The sequence below is a fragment of the Furipterus horrens genome, unplaced genomic scaffold, assembly GCF_987537825.1.
Source record: "Furipterus horrens unplaced genomic scaffold, mFurHor1.1.pri manual_scaffold_8, whole genome shotgun sequence".
Lineage (NCBI taxonomy): Eukaryota > Metazoa > Chordata > Mammalia > Chiroptera > Furipteridae > Furipterus > Furipterus horrens.
Window position 1 is genome coordinate 102,215,385 of NW_028327178.1, and position 25,781 is coordinate 102,241,165.

A 25,781-nucleotide genomic window follows, 5' to 3' on the forward strand; every position below is an offset into this window, starting at 1 on the left:
GAGATAAATGTGGGAGCCCATGGTGGGCAGAATAATGGCCCTAGAAAGACGCCCACATCCTCATCCCTGGACCCTGTAAGTACACTGAAATTATGGCTGCTGATGGAATTAAGGTTCTCATCAGATGATCTTACAATGGGATGAGCCTGGATGACCCAGGTGAACCCAATGTAATCACAAGGGTCCTTACATGAGGAAGATGGAGGAAGAAGAGGCAGAATTAGAGAGATGGCAAGGTGAGAAGGACTCAGGCCAACACTGCTGTTCTGCAGATGAAGGAGGGGGGCCATGAGCCAAGGAATGCAGGCAGCTTCTAGAAGCTGAAACAGGCACATAAATGGGTTCTCCCCAGGGCCGCAGAAAGGAATGCAGCCATGCTGAGACCCTGATTCTAGCCCGGTGAGACTCATTTCAGACTTCTGACCTGCAGAACTGTAAGAGAATACATGAGATGTTTTAAGCCACTGGTTTGTGGTGCTTTGTTACAGCAGCTACAGGAAACTAACTCAAACTCATGGCACCCAGATGGACTGGATGGGATCAGGGAGGAGTGTAGACACAGAAGAGGACCCAGTGCCCAGTGGAGTCTCTATCACATCGCCCGCCTGTCCTGTTACCTGAGTCAGGCTGGTCTTCCTCCCGAGCCCCCTCCCCACTGGGGTCCTCGCCGGGGGTCTCCTGGCTGGCTCGGGCCTCCTGAGCATCCTCATGGGTGTGGTAGACCCACTGGTACAGGCCCTGTGAGGGGAACAGGGTAAGAGCGGTGGCCACGACACTGGGAGCCCCAGGAGGAAGGGACAGGCAAAGGTGCACACAGTTCCCCAAGCTCAGGCTTTTAGCCTGGTGGTGACAGCACCTTTGGAGGGGCCCCCAAGACTTCACTGGGGATCCTTCCTGAGGGACCGTCAGTCACACTCAGCCCTTGCCCTCTATAGTCCACACTCCACATAGGAGCCAGGGGAGGGAGGAGCCTTTGACAATGTAAGTCTCCCCTGGGGCCCCAGGGCCTAGAAACATGTCAGGCACATAGCAGGTGCTCAATAAACACTGGATGAACCAATAAATGATTGTCATCTTCCATAGAACCCCAGCCCCAACCCAAGTATAACATCAGTTTTTACCATCCACATGACTATCTGCCCAACATGCCTATGTAGTATCGCACCCATTTCACGGCTGTGAAAACCAAGGCCATGAGGGATCACAGCCCAGCTCCCCCAATTTAGGGAGGCAGAGGGGGCACAGGGCCCAAGCCCAGCTCAGTCCCACCAGGTAGGCAGCCCCGCCTGACCCAAAACACCATGATGCCTTCAGGCTTTTTTCCAGAGAAGGGAGGGTGGTCTACAGCAACACCCATCCACCCACCCACTGAGCAGGACGTCCCTGATCGCCTTGGCTGCCGGGTGGCTTACCAGGGCCTCTTCTCGGCGGTTCCGGAATGCCTGGAAGTGCTCCAGGACTTCTGGGGCACCCTCGTTCATCATGTTGTTGCCATTGACTTTCAAGATACACTGGCCAGCGCAGAGCCCCGCAGCCGCGGCCTCTGAGCCTGTGGGAGATGAGAGTGCTTGAGGCTGAACACCAGGCAGAGACAGCCTGGGCTGCAGAGGCAAGTGTGAGCATCTAGACACTGTCCTCCACACCCCCCACCCCCGAACACACACCCTCACGCTCCACCTCCAGCCCTCCCACCCTGGAGCCCCTCTCCGGCCCACTCCAGTAGGCAGGGCAGGGACTGGCATTCGCACTGTGCAGAAGGGGAAACTGAGGCTCAGAGAAATAGCAGCTACCCAAGGTCACACAGCTTGGGTTCAAACCCTGGCTTTGCCACTAACCAACCAACTGTGTGACCTTTGGTTAAGTTCCTCCACCTCTCTGTGCCTTAGTTTCTTCGCCTGTAAAGTGAAGACACTAATAATGGCCACCCAGAGGGTTCACGAGAGATTCAATGAGTTAAAGCGTTTAGCCCATGCCCAGCTCTTAGTGAGTGCTCATGAGAGATCAGCTGTTTTACTGTTTTTGCCTGGTTCACCTATAAAACACCTTTTCTTCTCTGTAGATGTTCTAAGGCCAGGTTTCTCCCCTCAGCACTACTGACATTTGGGCTGTCGGGTGCACGACAGGATGTTAGCAGCATCCCTGGTCCCTACCCATGAGATGCCAGTAACACTCCCCACCCCTGCTGTGACAGCTAAAGATGTCTCCAGACATTGTCCACAAAAGTGGACAATTAATGTTTGAACTTTAAAACTGGGGCCTTTAGATGCAAAAAATGGTTCAGAGTCCAATATCTCAGGCCAATTTGGTTTTACCTCCAAGGTAGAGTAACCCCTTAAACAACATGCAAGAAGGCAACAGAGAAAGCATAGGTCTCAAATCATAGGCCCAGAGGTGTGGCCAAAATTCACATATGGCTTCTCTTTAAAAATCAAATCTGGCAAGAGTGGGCCCACATTCCTGCCTGGCAATAAGAAGCTTGAGCTGAGGAAGACAGCCCCTTTCAGAGTGAATGTGTATTTTTCACCTTGCCACGGTCCTCACCACTCCCTATTGCTCCCTCTCAGTTACCCATTTGTAACTGCCTCACCCCGGTAGGCATCTGCATTTGTAAGCCTTGGCTTCAAGTAAAGAAAGTAAGTGGTAATGGTGCACTGTGAGGCACAGGCCTGGTAGTAATGGTTTGGTTGGCTCTGAATTCCTATCGCACACACAGACCCATTTCCCAAAGCACCCCCCTGTCCGTCAGGCTCCACTCACCTCGCCCCACAGCATAGACGTACGGCGGGGCAGCTCCACGGATCTGGAAGCACAAAGCCTCTGGGTGGTCGGGGACTTTGATGATCCTGCACCAGGCAGAAGCAGCCATAAGGAAAAGCTACATCACTCCCAATAGCCCAGGGGCCACCCTGGGGAGCCCCTGCCTCCAAGACTCTTGGGAAATCCAACCCCAAAATAATAGCAGGGCCAGGCTTTCCAGCTCCCACATAGCCAGAGAAACCTCACTTGGCCTAAGCAAAGCCCGCAGCACCAGGATCTCCGGTGAATCAGAACCGCTGGCCTGCCCAGGAAGCTTCAGTCCAAACACAAAAATTCCAGACCACCCTCCCCCTTCTCCATCACTCTCCTGGTGGGAGGAGGCCTCCTGGTGGCCAGTCCAGCACCTCAGCCAGTGAACATTTTATCCAACAATCACAGATAGAAGGGTGAGAAGTGACCCGCACAGCTTGGTACCAACTCTAGAAAAATGCCCACACGTGTCCCCTAGAGAGCGCAGTTTAAAAGCCCAGGTCTTGGCCATCCTGCAGGTGGAACACCAGAGGCGAGCAGGTGGCACCTGCCCGGAATCGTGCAGTAGGTGTCATTAATTCAGGGGCTTCAGTGCTGCCGTCTGCTTCCCCATCGAGCGTGCCTTCCCCGCAACAGCCTTCAGAATCGTCCCTCCCGTCCCCACCTGTCAGATAAAGCCATCTTGGGAGCCTATTCTCAAACCCCAGGTATTTCCAGAACTTAAGACAGGCAGGTTCCACCTTGGTAATTTCTGCCACTTCCACATATCAACCAATCAATCAATCATTTCCCCTAAATTGACTTGCCTTTTTCCCAAAATAATCTTATTTAAAACTTTCCATCACTCCTATCAACAGAAAACTGTGAAGCACTTGCCTTAAATAGAAGAGAGAATTGGAAACCAAATGCACACTTTTTTAAATAGAAAATGCTTCTCCCTGTACCTATATCTGGTATCCAGCCTCTCCTCGCCACCCCCTGCAGCCACGCAGGCCTGTCCAGCAGCCCCCTCACCACGCCCCTGCTGCCACCTCTGCCCCCCACAACCTAGCCCTCACCTGCCCCAGAGGCATCTGCAGAACCTCCATCAGAACACCCTCGCCTCTCCTCAGAACCTTCACGTGGTGCGAGCTCCTTGCTGTGGGCATAAGATCCTACAGGGCCAGGCCCTCGCTGTCTGGCTGCCCTCACTGCCCGTCCCTCCCTCGCGCTCACTCCGCTCTAGCCCATCAGCTTCCTCACTGCTCCTCAAACACAAAGCCATGGTTCCGCACAGGGCTGCTGCACTGGCTGTTCTCTCTGCCTGGAACCCCTTCCTCTACAAGTCCCCCTGACTCCCTCCCTTAGCCCTTCAGGTCTCGGTGGCCCCTAATCACCGTCCCTCCACATGGCCCGGCCTCCTTCCCAGCACTGCATGCTGGGCCACACTTACTACTGCCTGTGCAGCGCGTCCCTTCTCCATTTCATGTTTCAGCGTCTGTCTCCTGCTCTACTCCCCAACCCAACTGAGATCTCTGAAGGGGAGAAAGGTATCCATCCAGACGTGGCTGGGTCCCCCGAGCCCCAAACACCACTGAACGGACAGCGGGCGCTCAGTATACACCTGCTGCGTGACGGAAGGCAGCAGCCTGGTGCAGCGTGCCTGCAGAATGAGCCCCGCCCACGGGGAACTGGGACAGCTCCGGCCCCCACCACCTCCCCCAGCACTCAGGCTGCTCCTCCACCCGAGAGGAAGGTCGGTGGGACACCTGGCCCCTTGGGACACTCACTCTTTGGCCTTGGTGGCCACCAGGAGGCGCAGCGGGCGGCGGGAGCAGAAGGACTGGTTGAGGATGGACTCCACCTCTGCGAAGGGCCGCAGGAACACCAGATCCTCGTTGATGGAGTAGATCTTCCTCCCCACCTGCAGGCCGGCCATCTGGGCGGGGGAGATGGCACCCCAGGTTAGCAGTCTCCTCGCCTCCTCACTACGGGGCCTCGAATGCATTCGGGCAGCACCAGCCCCCGGGACCAGGCGTCACCAGAGTGACCCCAAGGGCAACCCCGCTCCCCTCTGCAGGCTGGTGAGACCCGGTTCTGGCCAATGAGCTATGAAGGGACTCCTGCTGCAGGCGCTAAGAGGAAAGACGTTTTTCCCTGAGGACACACTGCCGCGGCCTGCCCCTGCCCCGGCCCCTGCTTCCTGCCCTACCATGGGAGGACAAGAGGTCCTGAGCTAAGGCAGCCACCTTGTGACCATGAGCGCTTGGCCAGGAAAATGGAAGAGATGTTGACGCTGAACCAAGACTTGCAAACACCTCCTTTCTAGCCACTTAGATCATTAGACAAACGAAGCCCTATGGCTCCAGTTGCCGCCCAGAGCATTCCTAATCACTACACGGAGGCGAGCGGGCGCCTGGGCAGCCCACCCCCACACCCCGGGGAGCAGTGGAGAGGGCCTGGGGCTGAATCCTTGGCCTGCCGCAGACTCGCTCTCCCTCCTCCCCCAGGCCTTGTGTCCATGACAGAGCAACAAACTTGTCTTATTCAGGCCACCGACCGTTAGATTTTCCTCCTCACAGCTGATTTGGAAACCTTTTCTTGCACCCCTCCAAGGGGCCAGCAGAGGGGGTCAGTGGCACACACACTGGGAGGGACAGCTTGAGCAGGCAGGCTGTCCCAGCTCCCCCAAGAATGCAGACAAGGCAGCCCTGGACTCAGTTTCCCCACACAGGCAACAAGTGAAGAGGGACATCCAAGATTTGTGCCTGCCTCAAGAAATGGAGAGAGATGCCCCACTCTCCTACCCACACTCAGCCCCTGCCCGGGCAGCCCCTCCGAGAGGCCTCACCTCGGCCAGCGAGCCCCTCTGGACCGACTTCACCACCACCGCCTTGTTTTTCTCCTCGATGTCAAAGCCGTAGTCTTCCTCCTGGGGCAGGATCTGCGGGCCCAGAGCCGGAGAGAGCCGGTGAGATGGACAAGGGAGGCTTGGAACCAGCCCTGCCTCAGCCCCCACGGGACTGTGATCCTGCCGGTTCCTCGGGACCCAGATCTATATGGGGCAGGGGTATGGGGTGTGGGGTGCGGGGTGGGGGCGCAGCAGGAGAGAATAAGACAGCACCCAGTACACAGTAAGTGCTCAACACCTATCTGGGGACACACCACCTGGTTCGCACCTGGGCCTGGTGCTGCTCATGTGTCTGTTTATTGTCATTGCCTGCCTCCCCTACCCCTCCCACCCCAAGGACAGGCTCCTCAGTTATCACCACTGTCCCTCTGTCTGCTGGCATGCTGTAGGTGCTCAATAAAAATGTACTCGCTTAGTGAAGAAACTAGATCCAGGGGCCCAGCCACCAAGAACTTGGGGACAAGAAGGGAGCAGTCCCTCCCCCCTGCAGAATGGTAGGCAGGGTGGGGACACAGGAAAAGGCACTTATACAGTCAACAAATATCTGCTGAGCTCCTTGCTGCCTGTTCTATGGGTCAGGCACTTAACTGAGCGCTGGAAACAGTATTGAATGAGACAGACAGTTCCTGCCCTGATGCAGCTATCTAGTGGGAGAGACAGACAACCACCAAATATAGAATGTGGCACAGGAAGTGTATGAAGTCTGAATTAAAATAAAGAACTTAAAGAAACAGAACATGGTGTGGCAGGGGCAGAAGAGGTGATATGTGAGGAACAGAACTTTTTATAAAGAGTGAAGAAAGTGCTCCAGGCAGAGGGCAGAGCATGTGTAAAGGCCCTGAGGCAGGCCCCAAGGTACTTACTGGAGGATAAGAAAAAAGGTCAGAATGGCGGAGGTAGAGTGAGGAAAGGGGGAGGACAGGAGATGAAGCTGGAGAGGCAGGAAGAGTTTCAGAGACCACAAGAGACTGGGTTTTATCCTAAGTGTGACGGGAAGCATTGGAGGGCTTATAGTGCAAGAAACGAGAATCACAAGGAATAGTGGCCACCAGAAGTACTGCAGGAGAGCAGTTAACGGAGCCGTCTGCGTGTTATTCAGACTTTGGCTCCAACGCCAGCTGCAGCAAGAGCCCTGCGCTCTCTGAGCGCTCCTGAGTGTTCACTGTGGGCCAGACATTGAGACGGAGGCTGCTGCTCATCACTGGGCACAGAAAGAGGATTCGGTGGCCTAGGCTGGCCCACTGTCTGAACGGGCTGTAAATGTCCTACCTTAACTGCAAGGATTGTTACAGCAACCAGATCACGTGCCAAGCCGGAGCCTAAGGCTCTGGCCCCCAGGATGAGTCATATCAGGAGGCCACCCTCTCTGCACAGCGCTAGGCTGGGACGTGGGGTGCGCAAGGGGAGATGGGAAGGTAAAGAAAGGCAGCCCAGCAAGCCCACCTCTTTTGAGAAGAAGGTCGTCGGGGCCAGCGAAGCGACCTGGCCTATTGGCAGCGTTGCCAGCCACCCCCTAAAATCACCCGGACTCCAGGGTGCTCCAAGCCGCGCCCCTATCTGAGGGTCTGCCAGCTGCCAGGCCCACGGGCGGGTCTGGGAAGGAAGGTGCAGTAGCTCAGCGCTGCTCCTACCAGCAGGCGTTTGGCCAGGATGTTCTCCACCAGCTTGAAGTCGTTGCGCAGCTGTTTGTTCTTGCTGCTCGTTCCCTCCATCTCCTCGTCTGCATGGAAGCGGAAGTACTGCGACTCGTCCTTGAACTCGCTCTTCTCCAGCACTGCAAACCCACAGGCACACAGGCACGTGGTCAGGCTCACACGGGAAGGTTTCGGCAACGTCTGCCAACTGGCAGCCGTGGGCCGGAATCAGCCCCTGGACAAGTTTGGTTTGGCCAGCACCATGTTATATGAAATGGCATCGAGTGCCAACACTAACATATTAGGATAGTTCACATAAATGACAGGCTTTCTGACTTCCCTCAAAAAATCTGAACTTGTCCCACCTGCTATAAAGACATATTCCAAAGCCACAGTAACAAAGACGGTATGGAAATACAGCAGAAACAGATAAAGAACAAGTGGAAGAGAACAGAAATCACTTAAGAGGACTGGGTCTTTATGGGAACTTAGCATATGATGGATGATGATCACGTGGGGGATTCCAGGTGGTGCAGGGAACCCACTTAGGGGGAAAAAACAAACCTGGATCCCTACCTCACACCTATACAACAATAAACTGCTGCCAGATTAAAGACCTAAATATGAACAGGAAAAGTCAAGCTCACCAAACAAAATGCAGGAGAATATCTTTGTCCTAAGGAGAAAAAGTTCAGGTACAAGACACCTGAAAAAAAAGTACTATAATTTCCATTCAATAAGAAGGCCACAAGCAGAGAGCAGATTTAAAAAAAAAACAAAAACTGTAATGTCTAAAACCAACAAAGAATAACTACCTAGAATATAGAGAAAACTCCAATAAATCAACCAGGAAAGACTGGGAAACTCACAGATGAACGGGTGAAGGATATGAATGAGCAATTGACAGAATAGTAAACCCAAATGGGCAGCAAATACATGAAAAGGAGCTCAACTTCACTAATGATCAGGGGGCCACAGGGAGACCCTTCAGACCAGGGACTGCCAAACTCAGAGACTGTATGGCCCACGAAGTGTAGTGTATTTATTGTCTGGGCCTTTACAGAAAGTTTTCTTTTTAAAAAAAAATTATATTTTAATAAAATTTATTTATTTGTTGTCGGTTTTTTTTTTTTGTTTTTTCTTTCTTTTTTTAGATAGAGGGGAGAGAGGGAGAGAAGGAAAGAAACATCAATGAGTTGCCTCTTGTACGCATCCTGACATGGTGACCGAACCTGCAACCTAGACATGTGCCCTGACCGGGAATCGAACCAGAGACCTTTCCCTTTGTGGGACAATGCCCAACCAAGAGCCACACCAGTCAGGGCTAGAGAAAAAGTTTTCTGACCTCTGTGCTAAGACCAGCTAGGAAAATGAATAAAAATAACCAGTAGCAACCAATATGTGATCTAGTCCCTGTGGATTACAATGTAACTAAGCACGTTAGCGCCAGGCTCCCATGAGTATAGGCTTAGGTTCATTTACTCGACAGATAAGGAAGGATTTGCTGCACCCCTCTGACAGATGGGAAGACTGAGGCCAGAGAAGCTAAATAAACAGAGCAAGGTCACAGAGCACCTCCATTCACCGTGCTGCCCAGCCTGGCCTGTTCCCTGGAGGCAGGGATGAACCCCATGAAGAGCGGATGTCAGGGCACAGGCTGGGAAAGGACCTGTAGGAAGTCATGGGGCCTGAGAGAAGAAAACCAGCTGCCTTGGCATCACAAAATGTCCCCACCATCTCCAAAGACAGACGCTGTCTGTCGACTTGGTAACTAAAGAGACACAGCAGGCCGCGTTCCATTTGTCCTTCCTTTCCTGGGACATCTCGCTGTTTGTGAGCGTCTTTCTCAGGCCACCCCTCTTACCTCTTGAAAGCAGACACACAAATTACTGCTCTCCCCAGAACTCAGGAGCCAGGCCCCAGGGGGCCGGCTGGCTTCACCTCCACTGTAAACATGTGGGAAAACAGCAGGATTTTGTAATGAAATGTTTGGGGAAACAGCTGGAATCCCTGAGTCCAGGAGCTCAGCAAGGTGAGGTCCCACTGCTCCCATCTTCCCGTCAAGGCCGCTGGCCAGGCTTTGTGAGATGGGCAGAGATCCAGGTTCAAATCCTGGCTCAGCCCCTTCCCCACTTCATACCCTTCTAGCATCACTGAGCCTCAGTTTCCTCTCCTGCAGAGAGACAGCCACGGCACCAACGTGGCCGTGAGGGTCAAGTGGTGAGCCTGTTTCCCAGCCTCTCAGGTCCCTCCCTGAGGACACCTCAGGGCCCATGAGCTTGGGGCAGGTGCCTCGGGGCTCCACACAGGCCCTGCCCCACCCTCGCTCTGTACCCTAACCTGCGTTTTGCAGCACCCACAAACCTAGGCCTTGGCCCTTTCCTATTTTAGCCTGTTTTTGAGTTCGTGGCAGGGAATAGGGGAGCAGTGACCGCGCCCTGCAATTTCTCTCCCTGGGGGGCCTTCAGAGTGCTGGTACTGCCTAGGAGTCACTCCCCCATGAATGTCCTCAGCCAGCAGTCTTCCCAGAATAGCAGCTGGGGTGGACCCCTAATTACTCTCACCCACAAATGAGAGGTTCTGCCCAGCTGATTGGCAGGAGTGACAGAGCTGTCCGAGGGCCCCACAGGGAACAGAGCAGCTTCTGGGAATGAGGGACTTTGGTGAGACGGGGCCAAGGAATGGGAATGACCGAGGCTGCCCTGGCTGGGCCCAACCTGCCCGTCTCCACTGGTGGAATGAGTCCTAAACCCAGAGCCGCAGGCCTGCTAAGCTCAGAGGGGAGGGGACAGCAAGGCCTCCAGCAGAAAGACAGGGAAACTGAGGCCTGGAGAGGGGCCTGAGCCTATAGGGAGTTAGCTGAGTCAGGCCTAGAAGTAGGCCCTCAGGCTACAAGGCAGGGGAGGGACCAGGTGACCTTTCCTGGGATGGGGACACCTCTCACCCTGCTGAAGGGACAAACCCAGCAGCCGCACCAGGGACGGAAAACTATGGCCCACGGCCCACTTTTTACATAAAGTTTTACTGGCACACAGCTATGCCCATTTGTTTATAGACTGCCTGTATTTTTTTTTTTTAAATGCCGAGCAGTGACAGAGACCATGTGGCCTGGAAAGTGGAAACTATTTACTGTCTGGTCCTTCACATAGTTTGCTGACCTCTGAGTCAGAGCACGAAGCAGAAGCCAGGAGGAGGAATGGCCAGAAGACCTTCCAGTCTCACCCCGCTGTGCCATCACCTGGGTCCAGGTCACACGGGCCCTCCCCGGGACCATGGCAGTCACCTCCTCACTGGCCCCGCTACTTCCGCCCCCACCCTCACAGCCGTCTCCATGGGCACCAGAGGGATCCCGTGCAAACCTAAGTCAGGCATGTCCCTCCTCTGCTCTGGTCCGCCCAGGGCTCCCACCTCACAGGAGCGAAGGCCAAGGTCCTCCTCTCATGCTCATAATGTTCCAGAAGATGCACTCACGTCATTGTTGTTTGATTCTCCCCCACGCATGTGCACACGCATGCACATGCGCACATACACATGTGCATAGACACACACAAGGCTGTGGGCTCCCGCGAGGGGACTGTTGTCTGCCTTGCTCACTGCTCTGTCCCCGGAGCCTAGCATGGTGCCGGATGCAGGAGGCACCCCCAGGGGGCCAGCGAACAGAGGCAGAGGGGAAGCGTGCCATCAGCCTGACAGGGAGGGTGCCGCTCCACGAAGGCTGGCGAGTGTGAGCCAGGGGCAGAGTGGAGAAGGAGAGGAGCTACTTCAGCCGGGCTGGCCGGGGAGGCCTCGCAGGGAGGCAGCAACTGAGCAGAAACGCTGAACCAGTGAGGGGTAAGCCGGCAGGGAAGGGCCCCAGACAAGGGCATGCCAGCATGCCAGAATCAGGAGCAAGGCTCCTTGGTGGGGTGAAAGTTGACCTGTCCCACTGAAGGGGCAGGAGACTCGGGGCTCCCCCAGAGCCAGCGTGGGAAGGCCACGGAGCTCCAGGGTTGAGCGTGTGACCAGCGAAGCCAGCCTGCCGGGGTTCACCTCCTGACTCCTACTTGCCATGCGACCTTGAGCAAATTTCTTAACTGTCTGGGCCTCTATTTTCTCATTTATAAGTGAGGATACTATTAATACCAACACCAAAGGATCCCTACACAGAATAAAATAACGCATGGGAGGTACTTAGAAGGAGGACAGGCACGCAGCGCCTTAACCTCTGTTTTAATGTAAAAGGCTATCTCCATGGAGCCATTTTCTCCCTCCTTCTCCCCAGCTTCCTGCCCCAGGATCATCCAGGACTGTCCACCCGCTGCCCCTCTCATGTGCTTCCCCCGAGTGGAGGGTGACTCATCTGAGGGGTGAGGCCGGGAATTGTGGCATGAACGTCCCGGGAAGGGACCGGCCTTCCTCTCATGCTCATAACCAGCCTGTCCTCTCCTCCCATGGAAGCCCGTGGGCCAGGCCTGGGCCCCGCTGCCCACCCTGGAATGCCACGTCCTATCCAGGAGGAGGAGCACAGGAAGCCCATGAATTTGACCTCAAATCCAGTCTGTTTCTCCAGCCAAGCTTTAGCAGCCACGTCAGTCCCCACTGGACACTGGAAGTGATCTCTTAATCAGTGCAGAGCAGGGGAGAGGAAGAGGGGATTCAAGAGCCACCCCAAGCCCCCAGTGGTCTATAGGCCTGCAGACCCAGCATACAGCCTGGGCTCACCCATGGCATGCTGGGCAGCCTCCAGCCCACCACATGCTTTCTCTGGGCCTCAGTTTCCCCTCCCTGTGACATGCACCAGGGACCAGTGTCCATGCCGGCTCTTCTGTTCCAGGACAGAGGGAGGCTGAGTGGAGGGGAAGGGATGGATTACCGTGGTGCATGAAGCCGTTGTTACACAGGCCCACGCCAAGCGCCACTGCCTCCTCCCGCGTCTGGCAATCGCCCTGGAAAGGAACAAGAAGGGGAAGGCATTAGGTGGATTGGCACTGGAGGGGCTGCATGAGGCTGGAGGAAAGCCCACCACTGCCCTTAGCATGGGGACTCCAGAAGGACAGGGATTTATTTGTCTCTTTGTTTCCTGAGGTGCCCCCAAAACATGTTTGTGATTGTTATTAACAAATCCCAGACGGATATTATGTTATTGTATTTGCAATAAATACATTGAGCACTGTGCGATAAACACTACAAAAGAGAAATGGAGATTTTAAGTAGCAGATACTGTTGGTTGCCTGGAAACCACCCTTCCCAGACCCTGCAGTACTGGAACCCTCACTGCGGTGGACGGCAATGCATCTGTCTAGACGACCACAGTCCCAGCCTCCCTTGCAGCTAAAGGTGGTCAGTGAGACATAAGCAGCAATCGCTGGTAGGGAACTCCAGTAAAACCCCCTTTGCCCCTGGCCCTTCCTTTCTCTTCTCCTGCCTGGAACAAAGAGGTGATAGCTGGAGCTCCTGCAGTCATCCTAGACCACAGTGTGGCCTCAAGGACAGAAACATACTAAGGATGGCAGAGCAGAAAGAAAGAGTGTGGCCTCCAAAGATATCATGAGGCCACCCTAGCAGCTCTGAACTACCAACCTCGGGTTTTCTCTCACAAGGCAGAAAAATAAACCCCTGATTTCTTTCAGACTCTGTAGTTGCATCTCTGAAATCAAGCTGAATTCCTAACTGACCTAGCTCTAGCCAGTGAGACATGTGGGGAAACTTACAGGGGATTCCAGAAAAACCCCTCCCTGCCGGGGGTAGAGACATACGAGGAAGTGAAGTGATGCATAGGGTCATGGGGCCATTTCGTGACCAAAGGGGCAGACCTGCCAAGTGAGGATGACGGAGTAGAAGGTGGAAGGCTCTTCTTGGTATGTGGCCTGTTAAGTGGCATGATCATCTGCTTAGGCCACTGCTTCACCGGGTTTTTGTCCCTGGAACTGACAACACTTAACTGATACGTTTAAGTCAGGGGCATCTGGCTCGTCTCAGGGCTCCCCTGAGAAGGTGGCATCCAACCCAAAACCGAAGAATGACCAGGCGTGGCTAGCATGCTGGGCCCACCTTTTGAGCCAACTCTCCAATGCAAAATGTCATCTTGGTGGGACAGTCCCTCAAGGTCTGCTACTGCCCCCCAGGCCAGGTTGAGGGCACATGATACATGTGAGGCCGATGAAACTCTCCATGCCCCAGGATCATGACTCCGAGGGGATGACCCCAAGGACAAGGAGCGGCCAGTGTCGACTGTCCCTGAGTGCAGTGTCCTGGAGATGGTGCCGCTCAGCTCAGGCTCCCGAGAAGCTGGGAGTTTCCCAGTGCCAGTTCTTTCTAAGGCCTGACTCCTGGGTCTCGCCTTCCAGGACGCCACCTTCCCCTTTTTCATTCCTTAAGTTAGCCAGAGGCTGTTTCTTGCAGCTAAATAATCTTAGTATATTCAGGCAAAGTGTGTGAGTTGTGTGTGTGCTTGGGGTGGGGGAATGGGGAAATCTGGGGGGTATGGGGAGAGTTCACAAGCAGATGAAACACGGACAAAGGTCCAGCAGTGGGACAAAGCTTGGAGCACAAAAGACCGTATCACTGGCAAAGAGCAGGTCAGCTCCATAAGGCTGTGCTCCCTGCTGAATCCCAAGGGCCTGGCATATAGTAGATGCTCAATAAATACATGTTAATGAACTGAAGGCATTGTCAGCAGGAACCAAACCATGCTGGAGCTTGCAGCCAAGTCAATGAGCTTCAACTAAGTTCAGACAGCCTCTCATTTAAACAATTCACAAAGTTCTGAGAGGCACTCACCAGACACAGCCAGGCCAGAGGCCTCGACTGTCTCAGACTCCTTGGGCATGGAGGGCCAGGGAGGGAATTTCCCAGCCACAGGAGAAGTGAAGGCCAGAGGCAGCGGGACTCAGTCTGCCAGGAGTGGGGCTCGGACACAGAACGGAGGGCCCAGGGGAGCCGCCAGCCTTAATATTTCACGGCACTGGCTGACCTGGCTGATGAGAAGAAGACAAGTCTCTCCTGTGGGACCCCAGGCCAGCTGGAGGGCCCAGGGGAAGCGACCATCCATGAGAGAGGCCACACCCAGAGCAGCTGCCCCCAGCTGTGAGGGGCCAGCAGGGGAGGCGCAGCTAGGGCCCAGGTGTCCAGCAGGCACAGGTCTGCAGCCTGGGAGACCTGGCCAGTCACCTAGAGCTCACCAGACCTTCTGAGATACTCGGTCTGGGCTCCCAGTGCATCCCTGCTCCCCTGCTCCCAAAGGGCCCTGGAGTAACCCACAGGGAGGCTCCTAAAGTTAGAACAGTATTGGGATGTTCAGGTTAACAGTGAAATATGTTGACCCTGGATGCACCCATCACTGAGGAGTAAGCCCCCGCCCCACATTGCATCAGCCGTGGGAAAACCACAAGTCATCACTTTCTCCCCTCCCGGAGGTACATATACATCCACACTCCCCCGTCCTCTCCCCTACTTTACCGTGTGCCCCCAATGCTGGAAGCTCCAGCCACACCAGCCTTGTTCCTTAACCCCTCACCCCGGAATGCCCTGCCCTGGCTTTTCAGGTCTCAAGGCCTACCTCACCTCCTCAGAGTGGGCCTTGCCCTAACCCTAGCCCTAAAGTAGTCCGCACCCCCTCCACCACACACCCCCTCCACAAATACTCACCCAGTTACGCTCTCTCACTCCCTTGTATAACACCTGGCCTGCACTTGTCACGACCAGAAACAAACGCGTCCCTTTAAGCCACGGCTCTCGGGGAGATCAGCACTATGGTCCCTGTCCCTGGGCTCCTTCTAGTAAACAAATTGGTTTAAGGTCTATCTCCCACTAGAATGTCAGTCCAGTGAGCGGCAACCATGACTGCCATGTCTACCCCATCTCCTCGCCTTGAAGTATAGTATCTAGCTCATAGTGAGGCACAAGAAAACGTCTGATGAATGAATTATTGGATGAATGAATGAAAACTCCAATTTGGAAACTGATCCTAACTCACCTCTACCTGCCTCAATTTCCGTATCTCTAAAATGGGGGCAATAATCATGTCCCCCCTCAGAGACTCCCATGAGGACTACATGACATTCCTGGCCCAGTGCCTGGCGAGTAGGGACCATCTGATGAATGTTAGTTATTCTTGCTCAGTTACTTCTCAGGAGGAAGAAACACCTAGGAGTGAAGGGAGCAGAGGCAGTGCAGGGGTGGGAGAGAATACTGAGGGGGCTTACAGGGGGCTTCGGCAGGCCCCTCTGCCCAGGGCTTCTGACACCCATGCCAAAGCCCCAGGGAGCCTCTCACTACCCCGCACATGCCAGACACTGCACAGTCTCCCTCGGTCTTGATGGTCATCCCGGAAGCAATTCCTCTTTTTAACCCCACTCGATAAATGAAGAAACTGAGGCACAGACAGGATTGGCACCTGCCCAAGGTTAGGCTGTGAGAATGGAAGCCTTTCAGAGCCAGACCTGCCCCCCACCCCGACCACCGTGTTACAGGTAGGGAAACTGAGGCTCTGAGAGGTTAGCAGCCAGGGCTCCAGTCCTGCCCGTTTGTCCTCTGCCATTGCCTCAAGCCGCCAGCCTGGCCCTTCGCCTGCTCCAACCCTGGCCCCGGCCCCCCATTCTGCACACCCTGCCGCCGTCAGCACCCGCTATCTGCCTGATGGCGGGGGTCAGTGTGGCGGGCACTCAGGCACGTTTCAGCTGAGCCGGCACAGGAGCTGGCGGACGTGTGCTGCCCCGCACCTGGCTCCTGGCCCGTCCCTGCTCTCCCCCACCCCAGCCCACGGACCCCCTGCGCTCCGTCTGACGGCCACAGCCCAGCGTGTCCTGGAGCGCAGGCAGCACAGACCAGAAACCACCAAGCGCAGAGGTGAAGAGAGCAAACTGGAGCCGGATTCTCTGGTTCAAAACCCTGTGCGGCCTGGGCCGTGGGCAATTCCTTAACCTCTCACTAGTATTCATTTCCTCACTTGTTGTTGTTTTTATTCCAAGTTTTCCCTCAATTCTCTAAAGCCTCTGCCACCGCGGAGTGATGCTCCCTGCTCAGACTCCACAGTACCAGCTATCATTAATACAGAGGGGTATTCTTACTACCATTAGTATTATTATTGACTACCCAGGCATCCTAACAGCCCCCAAATATACACCACAGTACAGGAATACCCCGTATCTGTGTGTCCTGAGGCAACTTACATAACCCGGGCCTCAGTTTCCTCATCAGTAAAATGGGAATAACTTTTCCTCACGTTGTCCTCATGACTAAATGAGGTAACACAGAACTGAGACGAAGCACAGCTTGTCCAACGAAGGGCTAATAACCCACCTTATCGTCAGTTAAAAGAAGTCTTATTTGTCCAAGTCGAGGGCAGGGAGCTCCTCCCTAAGCCTCAAGGGATGAATTCTGAGAAATTTTAGGCCACTCTCAGCAATCCCCGTTTCTCTTCTGCAGGGAGTGGTTTAGGAGTTCAAGTGGGACCCATACAGCCCATGAGACACTGGGGAATGGAAGGGCCTGGGGTAAGTGGCAGTTTCCTCACTGAACAGAATGAGAAGGCTCTCTCCTCTGCCTTTGTCTCTGGGCCTGCATAAAAGTGATGGCTGGAGCTGTGGCAGCCACCTTATGGCTATGAAGCAACTGGCAGTAGATGGCAGAACAGAAAGATAGAAGGAGTCTGGGTGTAAATGGCATTGTTGAGTTCTGCAGCCATCAACTGCGGATGCCTAGTTCTGTGAGAAAGAAATGTCTTTACTATGTAAGTCAGGCCTCCTATCACGAGCAGCCAAAAGCATTTCTAGCTAATCAGTGGGTTTCCATCAACATTTTGTTTCAAGGAGCAGAATGACCTAGAAGTCAGCAATGAAGATGTGTTCAAAGCAGAAGAATCCTCTTAAACCACACAATGATATGTTTTCCTGACTTTCCTGCTAAGGCACAAGGTGGGGGACGCCTTGCTGTAACCACCAGTCTCCAAGGTCACATCTACTTCGCCAGCCTCTCCTGAGAAAGAGACCCACACACGCACCCTCCACCCCCTTTTCCTGGCCCAGAGCCAGATGCCAGCTGTCTTTCGGTCACCCTCTCAGAAGTCATACTTCTGCATCAGATCCAAGTAGCTTCCCTGTGTCCCCAGCCCCGGCCAAGCCAGGGGAGGTCTGCTAAACTGGACAGACACATGTCGCGGCCAGCTGCATCCTTCACTCCACCACCCTGCCCCTGCCTCTACTTGCAACAGGACACTTGGCGGGGGTGGGGGTGGGGGAGAGGATCGTCCTCAGGACCAAGTGACCGTGACTCGGGCAGAGCTTCTCCGACAGCACTGCCCACAAGCAGCCCCCACAACGCCCAACATCGATCACCTAAGAGAAACCAACTCTGGCGGCTGCTGGTTCCCCATCCTTGCCGGAGTGCTCCAGGGTGCAGCCCTGCGCGTCCCCGCTCAGCCAAGGACCTTAGAGCCATTTTAGACTCCTGTCTATCTGTCACCTCCCACACCTCATCCATCTATCTAGGCAAGCTCTGTTAGATCTACGTTCAAAAGCTCCAGGATCTGACCATTTCTCCCGCCCTCCCCACGGCCACCCAGTTCTCAGGCACAGAGCTACAAAGTCCCCTCCTCCCTGGTCCCCGCCTGCCCACCTCATCCCCTCCAGCTTGCATTCCACCCAGTCAGAGGGATCTTATCCGACCAGAGCCAGCCGCTGCCCCTCCTGTGCCCAGAGCCCTGCAGTTGCCCGAGCCCCCAAAAGGGGCTCCCCCAAGGCCCCCTGCGACTGGCCGCATCCCCCACCCCCCAACCCCGGCTTCCCTATCATCCCTCCCTCTTGCTCACACCACTCCTGCCACATCGGCCTCCTCTGCTCTCGGACACACCGAGCTCACCCAACACTGAGCCTCGGAGTTGCTGTCTCCTCAGAGAAGAGTCTGTCCTCAGACGAGCCCCCGGATTGCTGCCCTCCCCCCTCAGGTCTCTGCTCAAATGTCCCTGCTCGATAAGCCTTCCCTGACCCCCTCTGAAAACCGCGCCACCCCACCCATTTGAAGGGTAAATCCCCCCGACAGCTCCCCCACGCTGGCACCTAGCACCAGCTAACATAGTGTGTGTTCCGCTTCTACTTCTTGTTGAGTAAATGCCTCCTCCCCTACCCCTCGCCAGAATTTAAGACCCAAGAGAGCTGGAACTTGGTCGTGTTCACTGCTGCGTCCCCAGGACCTAAGACAGTGCCTGGTATGCAGTTGGTGCGCAAAGAGAAACAGGGATGAGCTAATGAGCCCTCTCATCGGTTCTCTCCACCCTCCTCTAACCTCTCATTTCAAATGCCACCCAAGAGCTGACAAGGAGCAGAATATCCGCAGTGGAAAGGTCACCTGAGCGCCAGGTGTGCCAAGTCTGGCCCTCCCCCACCCACCCACTGGGACATCCAGTGGGCGCCCAAAGGCAGCGCCTTCCCAGGCCCAAGGCACCAGTGCCTCCCCCGACCTTCCCTCACTGTAAGCAGGACTCCCGGCCACCCATCACTCCAAAACCCCAGGCTCGTCCTGGAGCCTCACCCCAGCCACAGCAATGCACCCTGAGCGCCCCCGTCTCCAAACAGGTCTCAGATCCACCGACTTCTTGCCATTTCTCTGAGCTGCCCCACCTCCAGCTCATGCTGGGTTCCGCCACTCAGGGCAAAGCCAACGTAACAGGCAGCCACGGGCACGGATGGAGCTCGGGAAACAGGAGACCACAGACAGGTCTGAGGTAAGAGGAGAGCCCTGAACCTGGGCTTCGACCAAAGCCTCTGAGCCACAAAAGGAAACCCCGGGCGTCGCCCCTCACCTGTCGCTGCCGCACCTTTGGAACGCAGGACTCTGCCCCCACACCCCACCCTCCAGAGGCTGTTTTCCTGTCTTAGTGCTCCCACGCCCCCAAATCCCTCCATAATTTCTTCTGCCTTCCTTACTGTCTATAATTCTGAGCCACAGTGAATCCTTTATGAAGGAGATGAGGAACTATAATAGTAGCTACATTTACTCTATGCCAGGCGCCCTCTGAAGCGCTTTAAATGAATGATTCACGCATTGAATCCTCAAAATAAGCGAAAGGAGGAGGTATGGTTTTTTAGCTTCATTTTACAGGTCTGAAAACTAAGGCACAGAGAGGTTAAGGAGCTTGTCTAAGATCACTCAGCTAGGAAGTGGCAGAGCTAGGATTTGAACCCAGGTCTGCCTGGCTATAAGTAAAGCATATGCTCTGGGCTGGTTTCATGGGATCCTAAGGAGAGGGTGGTATAGCATGGTATAGCATAGTGGTTAGAAGCTCTGTGCTTCCCAGCTGTGCAAATCCAAATTTACATCCAGGGTCATTTCAAGACACACAGACCTTAGGGTCCCACAGCATAGCAAACAGATTAAAATGCACCCACATCCTACATTAACTATGTTTGGGGGCTTGTAAAATATTTTAAAGGACTTTTCTAAACTTGATTTTGAAGGTATTTGACGCCAAGAAACAATTACTTCACAGATTGCTATGACTTCTAGGCAATCATCAGGAATTTGCGCAACATGAGAAAATCCAGCCAGCAAACTGTTTTTGAAAGGAATGAGGTTTTTATGAACGCTAAACGAAGGCTGATATAAAGCTGTAAATGTTTAAACATTTACCCACTTTGATTCTACAGCCGTCTCCTCGTTTTTGGCGCCAATACGTTCCTTTTACAGACTACAAAATGCACATTCTCACGGGCTCCCTGAAAAGTGTGCGGAACTGAGGCACAAGTGGGTAAGACAGGTCAGTCCGAGTCCAAGCTTTGCTACTACGAGGCTGTGTGGCCCCAACCAGGCACTCGGCCTCTCTGGGCCCCCATTCCTGCAGCTGTAAATGGGGTGGTTGGAGGACTCGATGAGATAAAGCCCAAAGCCCAGCCAGTGCCTGGCCCAGAGTAAGCGCCCCATGAATGGGAGGGAGCCATAAAGGACAAAAGGCAAGTAGCTCGGAGGGTCTGCAACACCTGATGGAACAGACACTGTTGGGATGTAGCAAAACTGACACAGATTTTCCAAGCCTCTGCCCAGTCCCTGCCCACTGGGAACTTATGTGAACGTAGTAAGTTGGCAAGTTCCATACGCAGGCTCCAGTGTGGTGCCAGGATGAGACCAGCTTGTCCCAGTTTTCCCAGGGCCATCCCAGTTTTAAAACTGAAAGCCTTAAGGTGGCAGCCACCCAAGTGTCCTCGGACTGGTGAATTGATCAATAAAAGGTGGTCTATCTGTACGATGGAATATTACTCAGTCTTAAAGAGGAAGGAAATTCTGACACGTGTTACAACACCGATGAACCTTGAGGACATCATGCTGAGTAAAATAAGCCAGCCGCAGAGGGACAGAGCTGTACGATTCCACTTATACAGGGGTGCCTGGAGCAGCCGGAGTCATAGAGGAAAAGCAGGAGGGGCATCGCCAGGGGCTGGGGGAGGGAGGAATGGGGAGTTAGTGTTCAGTGGGTTCAGAGTCTCAGTTCTGCAAGATGAGCTCTGGAGACGGATGGCGGCGATGGCTGAACAGCAATGTGAATGTACCGGAAACCCCTGGACTGTATACCTAAAAATGGTTAAGATGGCGAGTATTGTGTATTTTACCACAAGTCAAAAAATAATTACAAGTTACAAAAGAAAAAGACCTCAAAGGACCCCATCCCGGTGAGGCCCTCCGTCCTGGGCAGAGGGAGATGCCGGGTCCCATGAGTTCGGAGGGCGTTCTCACCTGAGCCAGCAGCCAGTCCACCAGCTTGCTCCCAGGCAGCACCGACCTGTACGTCTTCAGGTGGTAATCGCGGTCTCTGCCGAGAGGAGAAAGCGCACCGTGAGCGGGCTGGGGAGGAAGGAGGAGGGAGCAGACCCAGCTTTCCTGCTTCTACTGCTCTGATCCAAGGGTTTCCAGGCTCTCCAGGCCTTGGGGGAGGGGAGGCATTAGGGAGGGACTGGGGACAGCACTGGGCAGGGAGCCTTGGCCCGAATTACACACTTCACTCGCAGCATGACCTGGGGCATGTCTGTCCCAACCAGGACCCCCTTCTCACCTACAGAGTGAGGGGCAGGAGCAGATGGCTCTAAGGCTCCCCTCTCCAGCCCAGAGGTTAGCTGAAGACAGTTCTGGCCACTATGAGCTGGTGGGAGGTAAACATGTACTGGTACCTCGCAGGTAGAGAGACCAGGGATGCCCAAATGCCCGGAAGAGCTCAAAATGTCAACATCACCGTGATCGTGGAAAACTGACTGACTCTGAGTAGTGAAAAAAAAACTCTCAATTCCTCTTTCCTTTTTGTTTGTTTTGTTGTTGACATTCAGGTCTGCAGAGGTAACAAACTTCCTCTGCCAGGGCTGGTGTGGGGAATCAGGCTGGGCAGAGGGCAGGGACGCGTGACATTCCCAGTTCTTTCTGGAGGTGAATGCTCCGACCTGTGTGGCCTCCAACCTCCCGCTGAGTCTTGGTATAAAGGGTTCTGCTGACCTTGCAACCAAATTGTAACAACGTCTCTGCCTCTAAAGCTAACAAAAGTGAGTGTGTGTAGCCAGCCCATGTTGAGGCTGATAGGTCCAGTTGGGGAGTTTTTCTGGGTTCTTCAGGAGCTGGGGAGCCCAGTGGGACGGGTCATGGAGGGACCCTTCTGGGACTTGAAGGACAGCAGGGGACCGGCCGAGGAGGTGGAGGCAGGCGTGGAGATCAAAGTGGTTCCTGGGCCCTGACCTCCAGCAACGAGGCCAAAGGCCAACAAGGCCAGCAAAGGCCAGGAAAGGCCCCTCCGCTCTGGTCCTCTGAGATGTGATAAGAGCTGCCAGGACAAAGGGAAGAGGACTCTGCTCCTGGATTAGAACTGGGTCAACCACAACCTTCATCCACAACCATAAGCTTCATGGTAAAGAGAACGACCAATCGCTGGCGCTTCCACTGCACTTGCTAGGTGCCAGGCGCCATTCACATCGAATCCTCACAACCGCCCAAGCGGCGTGGGCTAGCCTCAGGCCCAGGTCACAGATGCAGAAAGAGAGGCAAAGGACAGTCGTTACCTTTCAGCAGTTACCCAACAGGCTTCACTAAGTGTTATTTCGCTCTCCAATATGTGGCCATTTTTCAATCAATGAATATTAAATCAAACTTGAAAAACACATTCCTCAGTCTCAAGGGTTTGAGAGCCACGTGGGACTAGAGGCTACTGGGCTGGACAGCGCAGATATAGAGCATTTCTACCAGTGTGGAAAGTTCTACTGGACAGCACCTGTTCCAGGTGATGTTCAAGGGTCTGGAGACACAGCAATGAGCAAGTGCCCTGCCCTTGGTGAGTTCACAACTCAGCTGGGGGAAAAGATAGTATCCAGATAAAGAAATAAATATATATCAACTGACATACTAACAGTATGGCATATGTCATAATGACAAGTTCAAAAAGAAAACCAAAGGAAGTAAGGAGGACAGACAGTATGTACCCAATGGTGCTACTTTAGAAAGGTGGTCAGAGAAGGCCCTCTGAGACATTTGAAGGAAGTTAAGGAAGCAAATATGCATGTATGTAAGGGAAGAGCATTTCAGGCAGAGGGAACAGCAAGTGCAAAGGCCCTGAGGTCGATCCTATTATCATCCCCATTCCACAGAGGAAAAAGTTGAGGCACCAGGAGGGTAACTCTGCCCAAGGTCACCCAGCTGGTAACTAGCAGGCTGAGCTTCAAACTCACCACCATGCTGCAGTGTTTCCCAAAAACCTCACTTAGCCCTAATAACACACCTACAGAGTAGGTGTGACTATTAGCCCAATCTGATGAAGAAGAAGATAGGCTCAGTGAAGCTGTCAGCCCAAGGCCTCAGAGCTGAGGAGAGGCAGAGGTGAAACTGAAGCTTGGAGAAATGACTTACTTGATCACGGGGGTGTAGAGGCTGTGAAGACGGCAGTAAAGCCTCACACCCTGAAAGAAAAAAGGGGGAGTCTGGGATCAGGCCACATGCTTCAGGGGCCTCTGAATCTAGGCTACTGGGAGAGGTGGCTCCCAGGAAAGAACAGGTGGGTGAGGAAGAGCGGGACGGGAAGACTTGTGGGGATAGGGGAGGAGGAGAAGAAGTCACTGGGACCCAGGCCTGCTGGGTGGTGGCTGAGGGGTCAGAGTGATGGGGTCACAGTGACGGGGTCCCTACCTTGGACATGATGTCCTCCAGCTCACTCCGGGCCTTGTACGTGCCATCGTCATAGCGGAAGCGGTACATGACCTGCTCGTTCTTGAACTGGTGCTTGTCAGAGACTAGAGGGACCCAGGAGGGTGGTGATGCACAGCAGGTCCCCAGCCCCGCGCCCGCCATCATCACCCTCCACTTGGCCAAGCTCTGTGCCAGGCAGAATTTCACTAAACCTCCTGCTCATGCTACGTGTGGGGCCCTGCTGAGACCTGCAGCTTGGGTCTGGTGTATCTGCAGGTCTCGTGAGAGGCCCAGACAGACCCCTGACCCAGCCTGTGCTGGGGCCCATGAGGCCCAGCATCTCCTTGGAGCTCAAACACCAAAGCATGTGTGGGGACCAAGTGTGCTAGTCTGAGATCACACTGTCAGGATTTACGGGACCACCTCTACAAAATGGCCCTGAGCCGCCCTCAGCATTTCCCTCTCTCTCACTCCCCACTTTGGATCTACCAGCAAATCCTGGAGGCTCTTCCTTCAAAACATTCAGAATCTGACTCAACATTCCCACCTGGTCCAAGCTACCTTCATCTCCCACCTGGAATATCCCAGCGGCCTCCTCACGGGGCGCCCTGCTGCTACCCTCGCATGGTTCTCTGGCAGCATAGCGGCCAAAAGGGTCCTGGTAAAGTCTGAGTCCAGGTGGGTCTTTCCCCTACTCAAAACTCAGCAGGGTTTCACATGTCACTCAAAGTAAAGCTAAAGACCCTACACTCCCTTACAGGATCCTGGACCTCATCCCCTGAATGCTCCCCCGGGGCCTGGGGCCTGACCTCATCTAACACGCCCCCTGCCCACTCCGCAGCAGCCATCCTGGCCTCCTTGCTATTCCCCAAACCAACCTATCCTCCTGTCCTGGGACTGCTCACTGGCTGCCCCCTCTGCCTGGAAGCCCACCTGGCTCCCTCGCTCTCTCGGGTGTCAGTTCCATAACCGCCCTCTTAGTGAGGCCTTCCCAACTCACCTATTCAAAACTGACCCCACCCCCTACTTTCTCTCTCTCCCTAGCACTTACTGCCCCCTGTATACACTTATTTTTATTCATCTTGTTTACTATCTTCTCCCACAACTAGAAGCTTGGTCCATGAGAATAAGAGTTTTCATCTGTCCTGTTCACCGCTGTGTGGACAGTGCCTGGCCCAAAACAGGCACTCAATAAACTTCAACAAATGATCCTTGCCTTTTCTGGGAAAAAAACCCCCCAGAAAATTCTACTTCCCTGACACCAGCTTTTCCAAGTGTGCCCACATTGCTGGTACATAAGGGGAGAGAGCAGTTTTATAAGGGCATCCCCACCAGGGCAGCTGCACAGTGGTACAGAAACAGTCTCTGAGTTAGTGGAAACAGCACTGCAGGAGTCGGACCTATGCCCCCCACTTTGCACACGCGGGCCCAGCCCCCACTCACCATGGTGGATGATGCCATTCTCCAACAAGGCTTGGCCCAAGTTGACTCCTTCTTCAGTCTTGCTGATTTCACCAATTTCCAGGAGCCAGGAGACAAACTCACTGCCAGGAACATTAAGATGTGGTTGAGAGGACCTCACCAGTCCTAGGACCCTCAGAGACCAGCACTAAGCTGGCCTGGCTTCACCCACGCCCGAGAATGACAGCTAACACTTCCCTTGGGGAAGCAAAGCTCAAGGGCCCACAGCCCTGGGGGGTTGTGCTGAAGCCACGTGCTTCTCCCCATGATGAATGGCAGAGAGGAGGGTGTGACCAGACCCCGAGCCCCGCCTCAGGATGGATGGCTGGATGGATGGATGGCGGAGTGAGAGGATGGGAGGATGGCCAGACAAGACACATGAGTAGGTAGGTAAATGAATGGAAAGTGAGTGCATAAGTGGATGACTTGACAGACAAATGAGAAGTGGCTGGGAAGACTGGTGAGTAGGTGGGTAGATGATAAGTGAGCAGATAACTGGGTAGATGGGTTGCGGAATGGATGATGGATGGTTAGATGGATGGATGGATGAATAGAAGGAATAAAGAAACAAACAAGCAGAAAGAAATAAGGGTCCAGAAAGATAACTGTGGAGAGTCAAGAGAGTTAATGGTGATCAAATCGTCTCAGTCTCCTACTTAAAATAAAACCCTCCAGTGGGCTTCCCCATCAGGGGGAAAAAAAAAAAAAGAAAAAAAAACTCTTCCCACATGAGAACAAGGCCCTGCAGATATTGCCCACTCTTCACTGGTCTCATCCCCCATGTCTTTCACTTATTAGGCTTTGGGCACACCCACCATCTTCCCCTTCTTTAAGAAGTGCCAGATTCCTACTGCCTCAGGACCTTTGTACTTGCTGTTCCCTCTGCC

The 25,781-nt window shown here is 54.1% G+C and overlaps 1 protein-coding gene across 1 annotated transcript in view; it reads right to left on the reverse strand.

Annotated features, from left to right (window-relative positions):
* Positions 1–25,781, reverse strand: part of PREX1 (phosphatidylinositol-3,4,5-trisphosphate dependent Rac exchange factor 1) — a 169,351-nt gene that overhangs the window by 24,545 nt on the left and 119,025 nt on the right. The window contains exons 11-21 of the mRNA XM_090286533.1: positions 24,877–24,977; positions 23,434–23,537; positions 23,158–23,207; positions 21,013–21,088; positions 12,164–12,236; positions 7,309–7,451; positions 5,618–5,710; positions 4,557–4,705; positions 2,758–2,843; positions 1,413–1,549; positions 618–738 (exon numbers count right to left, since the gene is read on the reverse strand). Coding sequence (XP_090142659.1) covers positions 618–738; positions 1,413–1,549; positions 2,758–2,843; positions 4,557–4,705; positions 5,618–5,710; positions 7,309–7,451; positions 12,164–12,236; positions 21,013–21,088; positions 23,158–23,207; positions 23,434–23,537; positions 24,877–24,977 — 1,133 coding nt within the window. The remainder of the gene's footprint in view (positions 1–617; positions 739–1,412; positions 1,550–2,757; positions 2,844–4,556; positions 4,706–5,617; positions 5,711–7,308; positions 7,452–12,163; positions 12,237–21,012; positions 21,089–23,157; positions 23,208–23,433; positions 23,538–24,876; positions 24,978–25,781) is intronic.